This window comes from Lepisosteus platostomus, chromosome 10 (assembly GCF_059453375.1).
Source record: "Lepisosteus platostomus isolate fLepPlt1 chromosome 10, fLepPlt1.hap1, whole genome shotgun sequence".
Taxonomy (NCBI): domain Eukaryota; kingdom Metazoa; phylum Chordata; class Actinopteri; order Semionotiformes; family Lepisosteidae; genus Lepisosteus; species Lepisosteus platostomus.
This window is the reverse complement of record NC_142620.1, coordinates 12,607,731-12,625,907: the sequence shown is the minus strand read 5'-3', so window position 1 is coordinate 12,625,907 and position 18,177 is coordinate 12,607,731. Positions and strand designations below refer to the sequence as shown.

Sequence of the window (18,177 nt, the reverse complement as noted above, 5' to 3'; positions counted from 1 at the left end):
CTGGATGTGTTGGCAATATGTTACAGTCTCTAACATAGTCGCTTAAATTTATTCTGAATGTTTTTCTTAGGTGCTACAAGTTTATTGCTTTAGTGCAGGTAGAGTGTTAGAAACAAATGTCAGTCCGCTATAGTTCAACAGATGTGCAGGACTTTTGATCTTACTGGCACGTGTAAGATCATGAATGCAAAACAGACTGATGAGGAATATTTAACCTTAATTCATAGTGGCAACTAGTTCAAAAGTAATTGCAGGGAAACAGAATCCCAACTTGTAAAAGCTCAAGGTATTTCATATTAAATAGGTATTAAAGCTGTAGGTAACAGCTTTTGTCCTTGCTCTGCTCTTCTCGACTGCTGACCCTGAGAGAAGAGCTAGTTTGCATCTCAGTCACACAGTGCTGCATGGGTCCTCACTGTCCCGGCTGCATTCACAGTCATCCGGTGGTCCATGTGGGGCAGATCTCTTACATTTTGGATCCCTTCGTCTGTAGGTAATGCCCTGAGCTTTCAAGACAGCGTCCTCCTGGAAAGACCTGAAAGTGAAAGAAGCAGTCACTGAGTTTATCTGTCACTATTGTTTCAGAGAGAGTGCTGCAAGTCATGTGCCACTTCAACACTCAAAGCAACACGCACACAAAAACATTGCAGACTAATCTACACACGTGGTTATTCTGTGAAACTGAATGGAGAAATACAGGTGAGGATAAAAGTACCAGAATACTGAAAAATAAAAAGATGAGGACAATTTTCCAGCCAACATTGTTACGGGATATTTGTTCTTATTTGAAGATTCAAGAGACAACTAGCGTTTCATTCATTTCTTCAAGAGATTAGCAAAGGGTTAAAAAATTATCTTTTATTAATTGCTGCAGGATTATCACTTCGTTGCCTCTGTCGAAGAAAACTCAGTCTTCACTCAGGTTGGGAGATTGTCAAACAGATCTTTAATTCAGTCAGCTGAAGGGGAACATATCGCAGAGAAAGGGTTTCCCTCTAGCACTCAGTAAGACATGCTCACTGGACTGAAGTGACACTTTCCTTTTTATACATTAAAAGTAGGCAAGACTTTAACATATCAAAGGAACATAAGGGAAAAGGGGCAGTGTCAGAAGTCAAACAAACAGGACAGAAAGATGCCATTTGGCATCCTGCAATCTGTTTCATTTCTCTCTGGTTGAATGGGTGTGAAGAATCACAGGCTTTAGTTTGCACCTAAGACCGTGGTCTTAGATGCAAACAGAAAACCTTTCCCGCGCATAGTCGCTGTCTTGACCTTTTCACTCGGTCTTCCACACCTCCATCCCCTCAAGTGCTGTAGAAAAGCAACTCCTACCTGAGGTCCACTCTGCTTTGTTGACACCTGGCTGGAGGTGATCTCCCAGGATCCCTCGCTGCTTTGTGGAGTTTACTCAACTTGGCCCTTGCCAAAGCAGGATCTGCCTGATTTTACAGGAGGGGGAACAGTTGTTACTGATGCCCACCCATAATGCTGACACAGGTACTGTAAATGATGAAGAGCACAAGCATGCAAGGTACCTGTTTGGAGTTCTCTGGGCCAATGCCCCCTGTAGGCAGCTCGTCAGAATATTCAAACATATGTCCTTCAGTGTACGGAGCCCCAGATTCTCTGCACATTGGGGAGGCTTCTCTTTGAGAAGCCCTTACTGGCTTGAAGGAATGTGTCCTCAATGACACCTGCTCTTCAGCTTTATCCTCAAGCGCACCAAGGTCACCTTTGCCCCAGACGCCATCTTCTTCCCCAGTGGTCCAGTCGGGACTGGAGGAGGTGATGGAGGAATAATCAAAAACTGAGGCATCCGCAAAATCATTCAAGTCAGGGTCAGGCCCCTCCGGGCTTGCCTTGTCCATGGTGGACTTGCAGCTCCCTGCCCCCTTTCCAAGGCAAGTCGGGGGCTGCCGAGTCCAGCTGGAATATGTGGCCGTGTCGGAGTGTGTCAGCCTTTCTCCCCCACCTTGGTGTGAGAAGCTGGTATGTTCTGTGTTACTGGAGGTAAGGCTTTTTGGTTTGTTAGATTCCACAGTGGAGAGAGGCTGTAGATTCCTGCCCTGACTGCTCTTCTGCCAACCCGGGCTCCTCAGACAGGGGACTGCTTTCTCAGAGTGCACTGCAGAGTTCAGTTCAGACAGCAGTTCGCTTCTGGTTTAGAAAAAGTGCAAGCAGATGTATGAGTATCCAGTCAAGAATAAAAATGCATAGCTCCAGCAAATCTTTCCTTGTCGCAAACAAAATCATCAGTTTTATCCCTTTAATATTTTTGGCTTTTTTATGATTGCTTTGAATTTAAAAGATAATTCGAAATGAATAAAAATGCATTTTATTTTAAAATATATCATCATGATTTTAGTTTTTTTGTTCCAATTGCTGCTATAAAACTACAAAGAAGGGCAGTTTTCTTTAAAGTGAGATTTTGCCTGTGAATTTATAACAAAACAACTGAACAAAACACCCTTGTCCTTAACTGATACTCCTCCAGAATAAATTCAATACACCTCTCAAAGCAATGCAGTGCGATTACAATCAATAAATCTCGGGTATGTTTTTAATTGTCCTGAGCTGGGATGAACTAATGATCCTCCTGCTCCAGACCAACAAGAAAAGAAAAGTCTCCAGCTCTGTGTTTGGAAGCTCATTCTGCTGTACTATTAACAGCCTTTGGAAGTTGTGCTCCATGGCACAGGCACAAGCTCTGTGTGCCATGTGCTCTCTGGCAGCTCCAGAATTTTTGATCCTGTTAATTTTAAAGCAGATTTGAATGCATTTTTACTTTGTGTTTGGGAGATTACCACGGAATTGCACATACCCAATGCTATCTATTCTGTCTTGTCCCATACTCTTTGGTGAACTGTTAATAATGATTCAGTTGATTCACCATTATATGACCTGTAACTGGTGTTTGATCTGGAATAGTGTTGGCGCAGCAGCGAGGAGAGATACACAGTTTAGAAAGGGATACAGTAAATATACAATTTGGGAAAACAGCCTCACAAAAGGAGATTGATTGATCACGTCTTACTATTAATAAAGGTATAGAGGGTCAGAGAAGTGCTTTGTTAATACATTGGAAGGCAAATGCCCCCAGTTATTTGCACCTGTGCTCACCGGCACGTAGGACTGCAGGGCTCCTCACACTGTATCCCGCTGTCCCTGGCACTGCTGCTGCAGCTCAGGATGGGGCTCAGCTCACCAGCCCTGGTGCTGTTCTCAGTAGGGAATCCGCTGGTGCTCCTGAAACACAGATTCCTTCTGTCTTATCACATTACTGTGGCAAGCAGGACCCAGGGCACAGGACAGTGCATTCGCAAAGTCACTTTACAGCAGTCTACAATTTGCTTCCAATTCAACCCTCTGCTTTCCAGTGCTACATCCAAGACCTCAGTCTACAGTTTGAAAGAGGTGAAATGTTTCGTCGGACCTAGTTGAAGACCTACAGCAGCCACCTTTGGTTTTATTTGAAACGTAATTTCATAAGCCTTCGTTTTAATCTTGATTTTTTTCTCTTCTTTCATTTCTTTTTAATGTATCGCTAAAGTTAAAATTGCAAACACGCCATCACTCTTGTCCCTGTGCTACACTCTGGGCAAACTGAGGACGAGTTAGAAGCTGTTAAACGCAACACAATACCTACTGCAGTATTCCAGTTCAGTACAGGGCTATTTTTGTAAGTGAGACGTGGTTTGGGCAAATTTCCAAACAGGAAAAAAAAAGGTATCCGTGACTCAGGATTTTTCCTGTATGCTGCTCAATGACAAATTTAATTGAATCTCGAGGTAAATGCTGCTTCTGAAGCCCTACAGCTAAGCCATTGTGTTGACATCTACAGTACATCGTCTTTAAAGCTGCTCAGGCTGGGGTAGAATCGGTGAAGGAAAGGAAACAGACACCCCCTCAATCGTGGTGAGATCATACTTCCACACCTTCTCTCCAACTCCATTCCTTAACAGCCTGAGAATGATGGACCCACCTGAGTTCACCAACATCCTGGCCAGCTTGTGTGGTGGTATCATTGATCAAAGCCTGACAGCGGGAGAGGAAATGTTTCAATGTCCTTTCACTGAGCAATAGCAGACAGTGGTCAGGGTGCTCCCTGCTTGTCCATCGAAACAAACTCTGCAGAACACAAAAGGCACAGGCTTTAAGGTGTTATTTTAAAAGGGGCCATCTAATAAAAGGCATTAACATTTGTGGGTACTCTAAACTCTGTATAGTCTTGCCTTCGAGTACTGCAATACTGTTTGTTTTGTCTTAAGATTTTACATCTTGACAAAAAGTCTGGAAATCTCATGTACAAGAACAAATAAAGCCTTGGATGTGCTTCACATTAGTACTGGGTGGCATCTCGTGGAGTTTTCACATCCGTCATCATGAAAGTAGGCCATCAATTAAAATATAATTTATGTCGGGCAATTGTTAACCTTGACTATCTATACCTGGGAAAAAGCATCACAGAACCTGGTGAAATACTGAAGAAATCAAAGAAAGAATAAGGAATGCCCAGCCTGACAGGTGAGTTAATCTCCTCAGAGATATTTAAATCTTTAATGTTATGAAGTTGATTAAGTTGATTAAGTTCTATGAGGTATATTCTTGAAGAGTTTATTGTCAGGGCTATAGGATGTTACCATTCCCCAGGATGAGATAGCATTATGTGAACAGACCAGTGGGAGTGTCTGGAGGTGAAGACACACCTGGATGTGTGAGAGGTAGCTATGAATCCTTGAGACTGGCATCAGGATGAGAGAAACCAGCTCCAGCTCCTCTTTCTCTCCCAGTCTGCCCTGCACAAACCAGACAAGATCAGTCACACGGAGACTGCTGTCTCTCTCTGGATTTACTGCACATCATAGTACTAAAGGAATTACAGGTTCACAGAGAAAGTCTTAGCCCACACTGTGATGTGCTAAGGTGATTTGTTTGGGGGTGATGAAAGGTATACTGAAGCTGATTTCCAAGGGAAAAAAATATTGTCATTAAAATGCCAGTCTTTAGTCCATACCTGTGTGGCCATCTTGTCACTCTCTGACTCGAGAAGCTCTGAAAGAACTAGAGGGACCATCCTGAGGTATGTCAGGTAGGTGTCCGAAAAGTTGCACTGGAAATAAATGAAGACAAGAGAGCTCTCGCGTACAGTACCTCTACATCCTGACACTGAAAGATGTGTGGGAGATCAGGAAGAGCAGCCTGCTTACCTCACGGCTTGTGAGCTTGACAAACACATCTCCCACAAGGCCCTGCCACTGCCCGCCGCTGACAGAGATGCGTTCCTCCAGAGAGTTTCTGACCTGTAGGTGGCACTGTAGCAACTGCTCCAGGTTTACAAGAAACACCTGACTAGGACACAACAGGGACTGGATGAAAATCCAAATGAGACTCCTAAATGAGATAAGCTTGGCGGCAGACTTATGCTGGGTTTATAGTCGTGATTAGAGTTATGGTTGCATTTGTGACATGACATGATTTAGAGTACTGGTTGTGATAATGCAGAATTAGAACTGCTGAGCAAACTTGTTAGAGAGCTTGGGTTAGGTCTGTGATGAAGTTAATCTTTTGGGATAGTTTTTAGGATCATTGTCAGGGCCTGGGTTGAGGGTGTCCTCTTTTAGATAGTGCAAGGTGGAGTACGATTGTGGTGGGGTTACTGCTAGGACGTACTGTATATGGAGAGATATATGTTAGGTAATAGAATTAGATCGAGACGGTCATTTCACAAGGTGCGTAGTTCTTCTCTGCATGGCTTACCAGAGCTCCCGTGTCTTTGGCAGGGGTGATGGAGTTGTTTTATAAAGAGTCTGAAGCTGATACAAGCTGGACACGTACTGTCTCTCAGACTGGAGCAACGCCAGAGCAACCTGCTGCCTCCTGTCTGTGGAGAATGTCCAGTCAGGCTTATAGCCACAGGAATTATCTCCACTGACACACACAGCACTGTTTCCCCTCAACACATAGAATAATACATGAAACTTACAGTGGCAACAAACCGTTTGCTACTTGTCAAAAATGACAGATCCAAGCACAGATCCAAATCCTTAGTATTATCAATATTAGCCGACCAAGGTAATCTGTGGTTTAAAGTAGCAATAGAAGCTTTGGGTAAGCTTTTTTTGTTCTGATCAGATTTTCCAATCCCAATGCAACAAACATTTTCCCAAACACTTTCATCTGGACCATCCACCTGGAAATTAAGCGTCATCTAAACTAGAAAATTAGGAACACAGCAGCCCTAGAGTGAGAGCAGCACACCCTGGTGAGAGCAGGACTGCAGGACACCTCCTGGCCATGGAGCTGCGGCAGGGGGCATCCTGGTCGGGGCCTTGAGGGGATTATGTGGTGTGTGTCCTGAGGGGGTGCCCACCCCGCAGGCTGGGGTCAGGGAGGAGCTGAGCTCAAGAGAGACGCTCTGAGACACCTGACCAAAGCAGGCCACGTCTGTAACAAGAAGAAAAAGAGTGGCCTTGTTTCAATTCCTGCATGAAGAAACAGAAACAGAGCAGAGGTGACGAAATATGTTTTTGCAAAGTCAAAAAATGTTTAAAAATGCCCGCAAAATATGTCTCACCAAACCGCTTACTAGAGGTGAGAATGGAAAATGTTTCTTCTGTTTCCCCAGTAAGCCCACCTTGGCCGTGGCAGTGTCCTGCTCTGACCCCCTGGAGATAGCAGTGCAGTAGAAGCCGAGTCCTGGGTGCTGGACCTAGTGTGCAGAGTTCCCACTGGCCATTCACTCCACTCTCTCTAGTGACACAACGGCACAACAGGGGGGTGCAGTGATCAGAATGGGTGTGAAGCTTTTACAGCACATCCTTCTGACGGACCCCAAGAAAGGAATAAGCAAATCCTTCAAAAACAAGTCTTCCAAATTTTTCTGGAGGGAACATAGCTACAGAAACCTCAACACAGAATAGCACATTTAAAATATCTGGTACACTACCCGTTGATCTGTTGGGCTGAAGTCTCCAGGATGTGTCTTCTATCAAAGTGGATGGCCTCCAGTCCTTGCTTCAGCTGCAGCTGCAGATCGCTGAGCTGTGTGATTTGACTCTTTGCCTCCCCGAGCTCGTGCTTAATAGGAGGAAGAACACATGACTGTTTCCTGTACCAGTACAGACCGTAGCTTCACAATTCCTCAGAGCTGGGCAGAGGAACCAGGCAGGCCTGCGGGTGGAAAGATCTCGAAGAGAAGTGTTGAGAGGGTCTCTGTGAACTTTGCACACACTTTTCTTGAAGAAGATGCAATATTTTACAACGTGGACATTCAGAACCAGTTTGAACTGGATTGGGAGAATGCTGGACACAAGTGCTACTATGTAGTTCTATAGTGTTATAAAGGAATACGCGCTAGGAACCCAAGTAACCAATTGCGTTAAAAGAAGTTATCTTTAGGGAAATAGGAAGATGTGCATGATTGTGGAACACTGCCAATCTCGTAAGCACAGGTAAGTGTGATAGATAGCAGAAACATATTGCTAAGGACTGCTCTAGTTTAATTACTTTGAGAAAAATACACCAAGCATCTCTGTGTGTTTCACTCCCATGCGCATGAAATAAAAACTTATTTTAACTTCTGAGACGGACCCCTGACTGTCTGGAAGGGGGAATAATTTCTCCAACAGAAGTTGCTATGAATTAAACCTGGTGTTCTGTTATGCCCTGTACCAGCTCTGCGTCACTCATTGGGCCATGGTGCCCCCCCCCTGATTTCTCCCCTCATACCCTCAGGCTGCACACCAGGGCCTGGAGCTGAAGGGCCTGCTGGCTGCAGTGCTGCCTGGTTTGCTCGATGTCCTGCTGAAGACAGGTGTCACTGTGCTGTATTCTGCTCAGCTCCAGCAGGGCGGAGGAGAAATCTGCCTTCAGCTCAGCCACCATCTCCTGTAACTGTGGGGACACCATCAGCTAACTGGTAACGCCTGGTATAACCGGTAACAACTGGTAACTGGTAACTCCACATGAAATCAAGCCACATGAAAAGCCTGCCACATGGCTGAGTCATGTACTGGACATCACGACTACAAAAGCACTTTTTTATCGTGATTGAACGGAAGTGCTAAAACACGTAGACTCCGTGTACCTTTGAGATCTCAGAGTTCAGTCCTCCCCCTACAGCCTTCATATCTTCTGCTGGGAGAAGGGAACAACAGACAATGAAGGAACCGCGAAAGGCTTTGTTCAAACACACAGAATTAGCAAAAAACCCCACCCCTGAGATCTGTACTGCAGTCACTACAGTCAAAAAACATTGCAGGTGTTGTTACAGATAAAAAGGTGCTTGGGCTGTATTTTTGTGCAGTGAGCAAACTGAAAGTCTATGTTTTGGATACCATGATTGTTTTTTTTTTCTAGTTAAATGGCTGCAGCAAGCTGCACAGTTAAAGATACACATACAAACTCTGTCTCATTAGAGAGCAGAGCAGAGCAGTCTACCTTGAAGCGGCCCCTCCCTGGGGAGATGATCTGTCTCCTGATCCCTTTTTTAACAGTGTTTTGTCAGCTGAGATTAAATGTCAGGGAAACAAAGAGAAAAATAGCATTCACTGAACTTCTGCATTACACAGCATTACACTACATTATTCCTTCAGCACTTCTGTTTTGATTTCTGAATCCAGTAGTAGGTATTTGTATGATTTCATCAGTTTAAAAAAGCTACAGAAAACTAACCCTTTCAGTGTTGCCGTCAAGAGAATTCAGATCCCCTGATGGTCTTTTTAAAGAAGGGAAAGTTAATGCCTTTCATCAGATTACAAAGGACTGAATGAAAAATCAATAAGCATCGGGACACTTGAAGTGCAGAGAATAATGAATGAGGCCCCGTTTAAAGTGCTGCTCTAGACCATAAAAATGAATTTAAAGGGAAATGACATCAATGGTGTGCTGGTGCTTCTCTAGGGTACAGTGTTTACTGCCAGCAGTCTCCCTCAGGTGTGGAGCTGTGTGCTTTTTCTCTCCCTCCCTGAGCTACATAGCAGGGCTGGCTTCCAAGACAAGGCAGCTCTCTCCCAGCAAGATCTGTTTTCTAATCAGGGCAGATGAATGCCTGCGACTGCAATACTGAATCGGGCCTGGAGTGGTGGAACAGTCATGCAAAAGGCATCCGATCCTGTTTTTTTAATCCATTTCTATCCCTGCAACTCAAAAACAAACCAAAGGACAAGAGGGCTAATCATGTCACTACAAATACAAAACGTAATTAAAAAAAACACCAGCACAAAGTTAAAATCATTTATTTGGCCTTCAATGTGGTCTATAATGTGCCCCAGCTCCACTAAGCACCAGTACACTAATTGTATTAGAACCTATGGATAAAGTTACATACAGTAGATACTATTGTAGTAATAGTCAAGGTGTATGCTGGCTTACAAGGTGCCATAATTAACGTTTTGAGTTTCAGGAATGATTCTTCCTCCCAAAATACACCTGTTTCTGGAATGCCCTAAAGGTATTTAACTTTTGACACTGAGAAATCTTGCTTTAAATTCGCATCTGTTTTTATGAATGAGGAGATATTTTCTGTAGTCCTCCCAGTAATTGTGTAGCGACATTCACAATTCTGTAAAACTGCTAGCTTTAGATTCAAATTTTAACAAGCTCAGGTGTGCTGTTTCAATACTTCACACAGCGACAAAACGGACACAGAAATGCAATCGCGACCTAAGATTCTTTTTCAGACTGGCGCTAATATAAACACATAACAGCGCGTATCATTAACATGTCATTACATTGAAGAGGTCATTTAAAAAAGTAATAGAATAAAAGTATATCACTTTAGCCTGTGCACACCTACCTGAACCGACTCGTACCGTTTCGGTCACGGCGCTTATCTCATTACCCTCTATGTGGGCTCACTGCTCCCTCCCTCTGCAAGAAGCGCTGAGGAGTTCCGAGGCTGCACTCTTGAGTTCGCTGACAAATCGTTACTCCTGCGCCCTACAGAGATTCACACCCTACAGACTCTCCACAACAGAAAGACTGACTGAATATGTTTGAACTTCCACGGACTGTAGGAGTGAATTATTAGAAACCTTTCCCCACTAGAGTAAATTTGATATGCCTTAAATCTAAATTTTAGATTTGTCCCCAGATTACCAATACTTTTGTCCTAATTTAGGACTAATTTCCGATCGCGTTCAGGTTTACAAAGATAAATACAAAATCTGCGATTTGCACTCTCCCACACCACAGAATATCCTGTACATACAGATGCTTACTGTACCCAATGACGTGACATATTTATCCTACAGTTGGTTTGGATATATCCCCCCAAATACAGGGGATAGTTTGTGCGTCACGTCAAACGATTAACTTGCATGGACTTTTTTTTTGTCCATAGACTATACCCAGCCCTGTTTTAAACAAGATTTCTGTTCTTCACCTGGATTTTTTTTGTGTTCAAAGCTCTAGTATTTACGTAAATAACAATAAATGCACCCACCATATTCTAGACACGCTGTACATTGAGAGATTCAGAGAGTATTAAAGTACCTCAATCTGAACATGCAGCATAGTGAAGACAGAAAGCTGAAACTCTCTCCCACACTACTCTTGGCAGAGAAAAGTTTCGACTTGCGGTAAAGAAGGGAATTCTTCATTATTGTTGTTTTAATTCTAGCACTTCAATTTACTGCCTCATAGAAAAGAGACATATCTGCTCTCAGGACGTACTAAAAAAAGCACATCCAGCTCTTTCTGAGTATCAAAAAACCCATCACAGTATGTATTCTGTACAGTATGTGTGGCAGGTTGCCCCATGAAAAAACTTTTCATTTTCACTGGCCTGCCAATAGAGGCCGCTAAACAAGGACTCAAAGAATTCTAATATCTTGTAGCTAATTTGGTTGTGATCACGATATAACTGATTAATTATAATGCGCATTCTCACGTAGGTAATCGGTAGGAGTGCGGTTTCTGGTGGCGCAATGAGAACGTATTTTATTTTGAGGTAGATTTATTTTAACTCTTGAACAAACGGTGAGTTAAATCTTGGAGCTCTGAGAAATACACTATATTTTGCTTCTAATTGTCAAAACATCGAGTGCCTCACAATTGGTCTAATGGAATAATAGTGTCTGAACGTTATTAGCTTAAAGAAAAATAAACACGTTTTCGGATACTCAGAATTTTAATGCGTTGTGACATCACCTAGACATCATCTAACTTTATATATTTTGACTAATATATTTAATATACTGGTTTTTCATTCGCTAGTGTTTTGTAGGTGTTAATTAAATACAGTATGGCATTTCAATATATTTAATAATATAGTATTGAATAGACTTTGACTAAGATATACTTGTTTCTTTGTTCCAAAGTAAGGATATTTAAAGACTAGATTTTTTGTATCAAGATTATTTTTTAAATGTATAAAATATTCACATGGAAATGTGCTTAGAAAATACATTCCTGACTATAATTTACACGCTTAATTTATTTCAGCATTCATTTTAGCCAAATTTTAGTCTCGGTCACCTTTGGTTTGACATTATATCCAATCCCTGCCATTCCAAGTCATCCCTGTATCTTTTCTTTGGTGTGGAATAATTAGTGTTTTTTGGAATTGTACATTTCCAACACTTCAATCATTAAATTGGCATTGCTTCCTCTTAATCTATCAAACTGTCATTTTCACGCTAAACAGTTTTTACGATTGTGTCTTAACGTTTGAAAGTTAATCTTGAATAAAGCTATAAAAGAACTGGAACAATTACTGATATAACCTCGTAGTGTGTAATTTTTAACACTAAGTAACGCTTATTTCTAACCACGCCCCCCTTTTTATTGGATGGTTACTTGTAGCTCTTTCCGTGAGAGGGGGCGGGTCCTGCACTGCCAGCGTAGCTGATTGGTTGGGAGATGCGGTGTGAGTTTTTAAATCCCTTAGCGACAACACAGCGTTAGAGTACTGCATGGCTGACATTGTGAAACTGGTAAGACACTTTTTTAAATTAATTATTGGAAGGGATATTGTCGAAGTAAAATATGTGTTATGCCTTTTTGTAAAATGCATGAAAACACCTAATCTTATTTAAAGCGCTGTTGCCATTGCTGCATTCGGGACTGTTTCGTTCAAGTTAGCTGTTCACATCTTCTCCGTTTAATTAGTGTGACTTTTTTTCTCAGCTTGCACGAAGATGTAAAATAGCTTTTAGGTTGTTGAAACTTCTTTAGTTGTGTGAGGAGCCGTAGCGTGGAATTAACCTCTGCCACAAGCCCCCTTTAAATTTTGTGCTGACATCCAGGCAATCGTTAATTTGATTTAGGGCATGTCGGTGGTGGTATGTTTTATTAAGTGATACCTACGAATTCTCCGTGTGTTTATTTTATGTAAGTCCTAGAAACAAGTTCTTACAGAGTCCGTCTTTCAGGTGACGGTCAGTACTACAGTATAAACGCCCCGATATACCTCTGTATCGTGGCTTCACACTCTGATCTTAGCAGGTCGTGGCGAGTTTCATGTTTTGCGCGGAGAACCGCTTGTTGTCACGGTGAGGTCATACCAGCTACAATAAGAAACAATATTCCCGATGTCCGGTCAATTTGCAGATTCTGCCACTCGCCTGCTGACAGGGATTTCGTGCAGCTGGAACAACACTAATAATAACGCTTCTGCTGCAGTATTACATTTTATGTCCGTGGTCTTAAACTCATGTTTTTTTCACGATACAATAAGGATAGGTTAGTCCTGATGTTGTCTAGTAAGAAAAGCGAGCACAGTTTGCTAGTGACTTAGATCTGTTTGCTAAGATAAAAAAAAAGCAAAATCAGGTGGAAAAACAACCGGAGGGTCCCGTGTAAGTAGAGTTCAGGACTACGTGATAGAAATTGATCAGTTGTTCCATGAATTACTTGTCTGTTATGCGTCTCGCCTCCAGTAAGACATCATGAGGAACAGCGAGTTTGACTCGTCGGATGAAGAGGATGCCGCGGAAGAACAGACCCCTCTGCTGATCTCTTGGTAAGATCCTCTGCAGGAGGACCGCCTGTTCCCTGGAGCCTCCTCATCACTGTCGTCTCTGAAATTCAGGTTAAATGGACATCCCAAAGTATGATTCTCATGATTGCCTTTTCCACCTTCTAACAGGTTACCTCTGTCAGTTGTGGAGTGGTCCCAGTTCCTGGGTATATGTGCTTTGCCAGGTAAGATGAAAAGAGAAAAACATTGAACTGAGATCTTTTCATGGTCTCTCAAAAGCTTTAGTGTCTTTCTGTAATCCGTCCATCCAATGTTAGTCTGCTCATCCTGATAAGAATTATACAGTTATCCTTAATCCTGAAATTAAGGGAAATGATGAGTACGTTTTAAAAGCTGATTTAGCTCACATTAAACTGCCATTTGTTCCATTCATTTCAAAGTTAGTACTTTGACTTTGCATTTTTTATGTTCTTGATGTATGACTGTTTGCTGCTTTTTAAGATCCCTTGTTTCGTGTTTTTATATTTTAACAGGATGCAAATATAAAGATGTTAGAAGAAACTTACAGAAAGATATAGGTAATGTGTCTTCGATTCTAAATGTTTCAAAGGATCTGCTTCAAGATAAAAATGTATTGGCCGTAGGCGATTGTACTGTGCAGCAGAAGCCCAACATGGAAATGTAGTTTCAAAGCTAGTTGGGTTTGATTTCAAAATGAAAAATCTTTGATACTGGACTTAAACTTTAGAAGAACTGTGAAGAAATGTCATACTGGAAGCTGACCTTAAGAAATTGTGTTCCAAAAGTCTCTTCACCATAGATGGTCAGTGTGTAGTATAAGGTCAGCATCAATAGGGTGAAACACAGAAGGACTTTAATCCTGCACCTACTATTGGTTACTGGGAAGGCCTGTTAGGATTCCTGAGTCCTCAGAACACGGCAGAGCTCTGGGTTTCAAGTTCTCCACAGCTGAACAGGCAGGAAATGTAGCCCCTGGAATATCTCTGTTGCTGTTTGGATGGGTGATCTATGGTGACTTCCAGTTGTCTTGTACTGGTCTGATCTATCAACCCCTTGGGACTCATGGAAGACAGCAGCCTAATGAATGTGTAGAGATCTTGATCTGTGTGCAGTCAGCTGTTACTCCACTGACCGCAGTGTGGATACTAGGGATCGGCAGATTGCTGGGCTTGAATATGTTGTGTGTGATCTGGTTTGATTGAAAAGTTTTCTGAGGAGATCTAAAACGAGATGCCGTTGCTGTATTCTGTGTGTTAGGCAGACGTCTGTGATTTTCCAATTTCCATTGATAAGCGGTTTATCCCATCATGGAAAAGACACTTCTGAAAATGCAGTAGGTCTGGTCTTATGCTCTTGCTGTAAATGACCCTTTTCTGGACACAGCAGTGTGGCAATGTCCTGTGTGGTAATGTGGTGTAGTAGTCAGTTCAGAGTAATGACCTTCGTGGTACACTTCAGATATGGAAGACATATTATTTTAATTTAATATCTCACTGTTTGAATTTTTTCTTTCTCTGTACTAAATGACTTGAAGACTACTGTGTAAGAATGAGCTTCTGACCATCTTGTCAGCGGAATTAATGCTAATGCTGACCTTTTAGTATTATATTTGTTTTGTATTCAAAATGACCTACAAAGCCTGCCCCCCCCCCCACATATAAATTTCAGGAGAGCTGCGGGGCCAGGGTGTGGAAGAGGTGTTTGTGTTCTGTACCCGAGGGGAGCTCCAAAAGTACCGTGTACCCCAGCTAATTGAAGCCTACAAGCAACAGGGCCTGAGCGTGCACCACCGCCCTTTCCCAGATGGGGGCGCCCCTGAGCTGGAGCAGTGCTGCCAAATTCTGGAGGAGCTGCAGTACAGCCTTCAGAACAACAGGAGGGTTGTCATGCAGTGAGTGTCATGTCGCATGTTCGCTGATTAGGGCTGGTAAAGCCCTAAATGCTTTACCTTCGTAGCCGACTTCTGACAAGGATAGCATCCACAGCATCTCTGTGTGGAAGACCTCTTGGGAAAGGTCTGTGACCATGCGCAGGAGAGGTTTTCTGTTTGCGCCCAAGACAACTGTCTTCCTGCAACTCAAGCCTGGGATTTTTCTCACCCGTGTGAAAGAAAAAAACAGATTGCAGGATGCAAGTGGAATGTTTTTGGGGTTTGTGTATACAGTAGGTGTAGCTTTGAAAGGAACACCTTTATTATATTGTCTCTAATAGCCTTTACCCAAGGCTGGTTTTATTCTTACTGTAAGTCTAGTGAATGTGCCCACTTGCCAAGAAAATATCAAATGAGCATTTGTGATCTAAACTGTAACTGGCGTATTTATACCAACCCACTCTTATGCAACATAAATAGGAATGGGAAAATAAAGTAACTGGTACTTCAAAATCTGTTCCCTCAAAGGCAACAAAAATGATGTGCCAAGTGTAGCACAGGTTTTTAACAAAACGTCCATTCATGGTCTGATTTCTTTATTTACTTTCAGCTGCTATGGAGGTCTGGGTCGCTCAGGGTTAAGTAAGTATGACGCTTTTCATTTTGATTTTTTTTTACCAGGGTAAATCCCACTTGAGTATGAGGTCTTCCTGTAGTACAGTGTAATTCCATGCATGATGTCGGTTTCCTGAGCCTATCAGGATTTGGTTGGGATAAGTAGGTCTTCAAGGGACCCATCGGTCCCATTTCCCAAACTGTGGGCAACAAGGCATACAGGATGGGTCAGGAAATCGGACATGAATAGGTAAAGGTTTATTCAGGTGACCTGAAGAAGGCTCCACGGCGTCAATCTTCTTTTCCTTTCAGCATAGAATGCAGCTACTGTACCTACTCAAACGTCATGTACAGTAACTTCATTACTCTTATTGCTATAAGCTGTCACAAACCAATTATAGCATTTGTCTGTTAAATGTGAACATTAATATGTTGCACTACACAGGCTGTATTTTTCTGGTTAAAAAAATATTTATTAAGCATCTTCAAAGCAACTAATGCTTTGCCTATGCAGTCACACCCCAAATTGCTTCGGATCACTGGCAAAATATAGAATTTTAGTTTCAAAAGCGCAATTTGACAAATACTGCCATTTTCCACCATTTCTTTATGCAGTGGCAGCTTGTCTCCTGCTGCAGTTGTCCAGCTCAATGACTCCTGACAAGGCCATAGAGATCCTCCGTGAGCTAAGGGGAGCTGGGGCTATACAAACTGTCAAGGTACGCTTTCTCACTTTTTCTGCCTCCAGTCTGGCTGAATTCCATTTCACTCTATTTCCAAAGGTAGCAGTACTGTAGCAAGTGAAGCTTGCTAACTGGGGTGGTGCCGAATTAAAATCCCTCAGGTGCTTGTTGCACAGTGATTTTCAGGTCAGCCCAGTCATTTGTTCCAGATATGTAGTCAGCTTTAAACTTTATTTTTCTTTTTTTTAGCAATACAATTTTTTGCATGACTTCCGGGAAAGATCTGCAGCCTATCAAGCAACCAAAGAAGTCGCCACAGAGAGGTCCGTTTCACGATGAATAGCCAAGATCTGCGAGGTTGCTGAAATTTGGTGCTTGTGTGACTTGAGAATGTTCCACCTTCTGTTAAACACAACAAAAATTCACTTTTATTTGGAAGAAAACAGCCACATATTTTTTGTTCATGTATGATTGTAATGGGTTCCTTTAATATTTGCATGCACTTTCTTTCTTTGAGCACCTTAAAAGTAAAAAAAAAAAAAAAGCAATAACCTCTGACCAGTTTTAAAAACGTGTAAATTATTTTTATTGAATTAATAATAGTGGCTAAATGTATTTATTTTCTCCCTTGAAATGAAACGTAAGTGTTTATTTGGTGAATGAAAATGGAAAGGTTGTTTCTACATGTTCATCATTTATGAACCCTGCATGAGACAGTGATTCTATCTTTATGCAATTTTCAAATTTTTAAATGCTGTAATTCAGCCTATAATTTTTATGCTATCACAATGTTATACATTGTTTACTGTATGTATGCTTTACATATTAAATTCTTAATCATGGTATAATGCAGCAGTTATCTCTCATTTTTACAGAAAGCTATGGCATGAAACGTTACTCATGTAAAGCTCATTGCATTTTGCCTGCATGACAGATTTATTCAACTTAAACAGTAAATGACCCAGTTTTCAAATATTTTGCGGTTAAGATGCATATGCAGGCTGGATTAGCAGCTGCCTTAGAAAGGGCAAAGATGTGTGAATGTTAAAATGAACACACTGATTTTGGTAGGTTATATATTGATGGACTGCAAAAATGAACATCTGAGCAACTCAATACATGCTAAACAAAAGCCAACAATGTCAACATCAGAGCTGAAAATGCCCAGACATGCAAATATAGTTATTCGGCATGGGAACATGATTACTGTGTGTATCGCAGCTGTACAAAATAAGAAATTGTACTACAACAGACACTTGCTTCAAGAATAGCTATAGCGTATAGGCTCAGATCCAAAAGGGTGAGCTTAATTTGTTTGCATTTCTTCTAATTGCATTCTTGTAAAGATGGAAGAATCATAAATGTGTGGTGGTGGAATCCCTACCTGTTGTCTTATGTGTTTCTTATAAGCAGGGAACCCCATAAACTCTTAACCAGTGTTTTGTGGGTGCGTTGCACAGGCAAATTAATGCCAAATGCATCAATTCTAAAGCTGTGGAGCTATCCTGTATGTGGAATATCATGGTATAATGCAGCAGTTATCACTCATTTTTACATAAAGCTACATCAATGACATGAAACGTTACTCATGTAAAGCCCCTTTATAAGGGAGTAAAATGTGCCTTTGACTTTGAAAACAGGCCTGTCCTAAAAAGGAGTTAATAAATGTTTTCCCATAAGGAAAATCGCTAAAAATAAACCTTTAGTTGCATGTCTGTTTCATTTGCACAGAGTTGATGCTGAGTAGGTGCGGTCTTTAAAAACAGATTGATGGGGTGGGAACCTGATGTATTGATGAAATGAAACTTGCCGCATTGTCCGCAACAGCTTTCCAGCTCTGAAATGCAGTCTGAGAGTCCGAAACGCAGGTTTTCTGTGTCTCCTTCAGTTATAATCAGTTCTTCCACTGGGGGGTGTGATCATCTGACCCTGTCAACGTTTAACCAGTTTATTCCTTGCTCCTAGCCAGCAGCTAAGGAGAGAGACCCTTGAATTGACTTTATAATGGTAAATGAGATTTGAAATGTGAATATTAAATTCCCCTCCATTATAACAAGTCAGCT

General features: G+C 41.8%; 2 protein-coding genes across 4 annotated transcripts; one reads left to right on the top strand and one right to left on the bottom strand.

The window, feature by feature from the left end:
* Nucleotides 1-33: 33 nt before the first annotated feature.
* On the bottom strand, nucleotides 34-9,980 carry LOC148653346 (uncharacterized). 3 transcript variants are annotated; one of them, XM_088648264.1, is made up of 15 exons: nucleotides 9,800-9,980; nucleotides 8,090-8,509; nucleotides 7,732-7,896; nucleotides 6,950-7,080; nucleotides 6,638-6,753; nucleotides 6,262-6,447; nucleotides 5,761-5,884; nucleotides 5,211-5,352; nucleotides 5,018-5,113; nucleotides 4,710-4,799; nucleotides 3,986-4,131; nucleotides 3,124-3,249; nucleotides 1,539-2,160; nucleotides 1,336-1,442; nucleotides 34-535 (listed from the first exon to the last, which is right to left on the bottom strand). In XM_088648264.1, exons 2-15 carry the CDS (start codon nucleotides 8,129-8,131, stop codon nucleotides 391-393), a joined length of 2,238 nt encoding a protein of 745 aa, XP_088504390.1. In that variant the 5' UTR covers nucleotides 8,132-8,509; nucleotides 9,800-9,980; the 3' UTR covers nucleotides 34-390. The 3 variants fall into 3 exon arrangements, with proteins under 3 accessions (XP_088504390.1, XP_088504389.1, XP_088504391.1); XM_088648263.1 differs by having other exon boundaries at nucleotides 8,090-8,139; XM_088648265.1 differs by having other exon boundaries at nucleotides 8,090-8,136.
* Nucleotides 9,981-11,808: 1,828 nt separating this feature from the next.
* On the top strand, nucleotides 11,809-16,962 carry cdkn3 (cyclin dependent kinase inhibitor 3). Its single transcript, XM_088648259.1, has 8 exons — nucleotides 11,809-11,939; nucleotides 12,885-12,967; nucleotides 13,094-13,149; nucleotides 13,459-13,503; nucleotides 14,615-14,837; nucleotides 15,427-15,458; nucleotides 16,047-16,150; nucleotides 16,364-16,962. Exons 2-8 carry the CDS (start codon nucleotides 12,894-12,896, stop codon nucleotides 16,451-16,453), a joined length of 624 nt encoding a protein of 207 aa, XP_088504385.1. The 5' UTR covers nucleotides 11,809-11,939; nucleotides 12,885-12,893; the 3' UTR covers nucleotides 16,454-16,962.
* The last annotated feature ends 1,215 nt before the right edge of the window (nucleotides 16,963-18,177 follow it).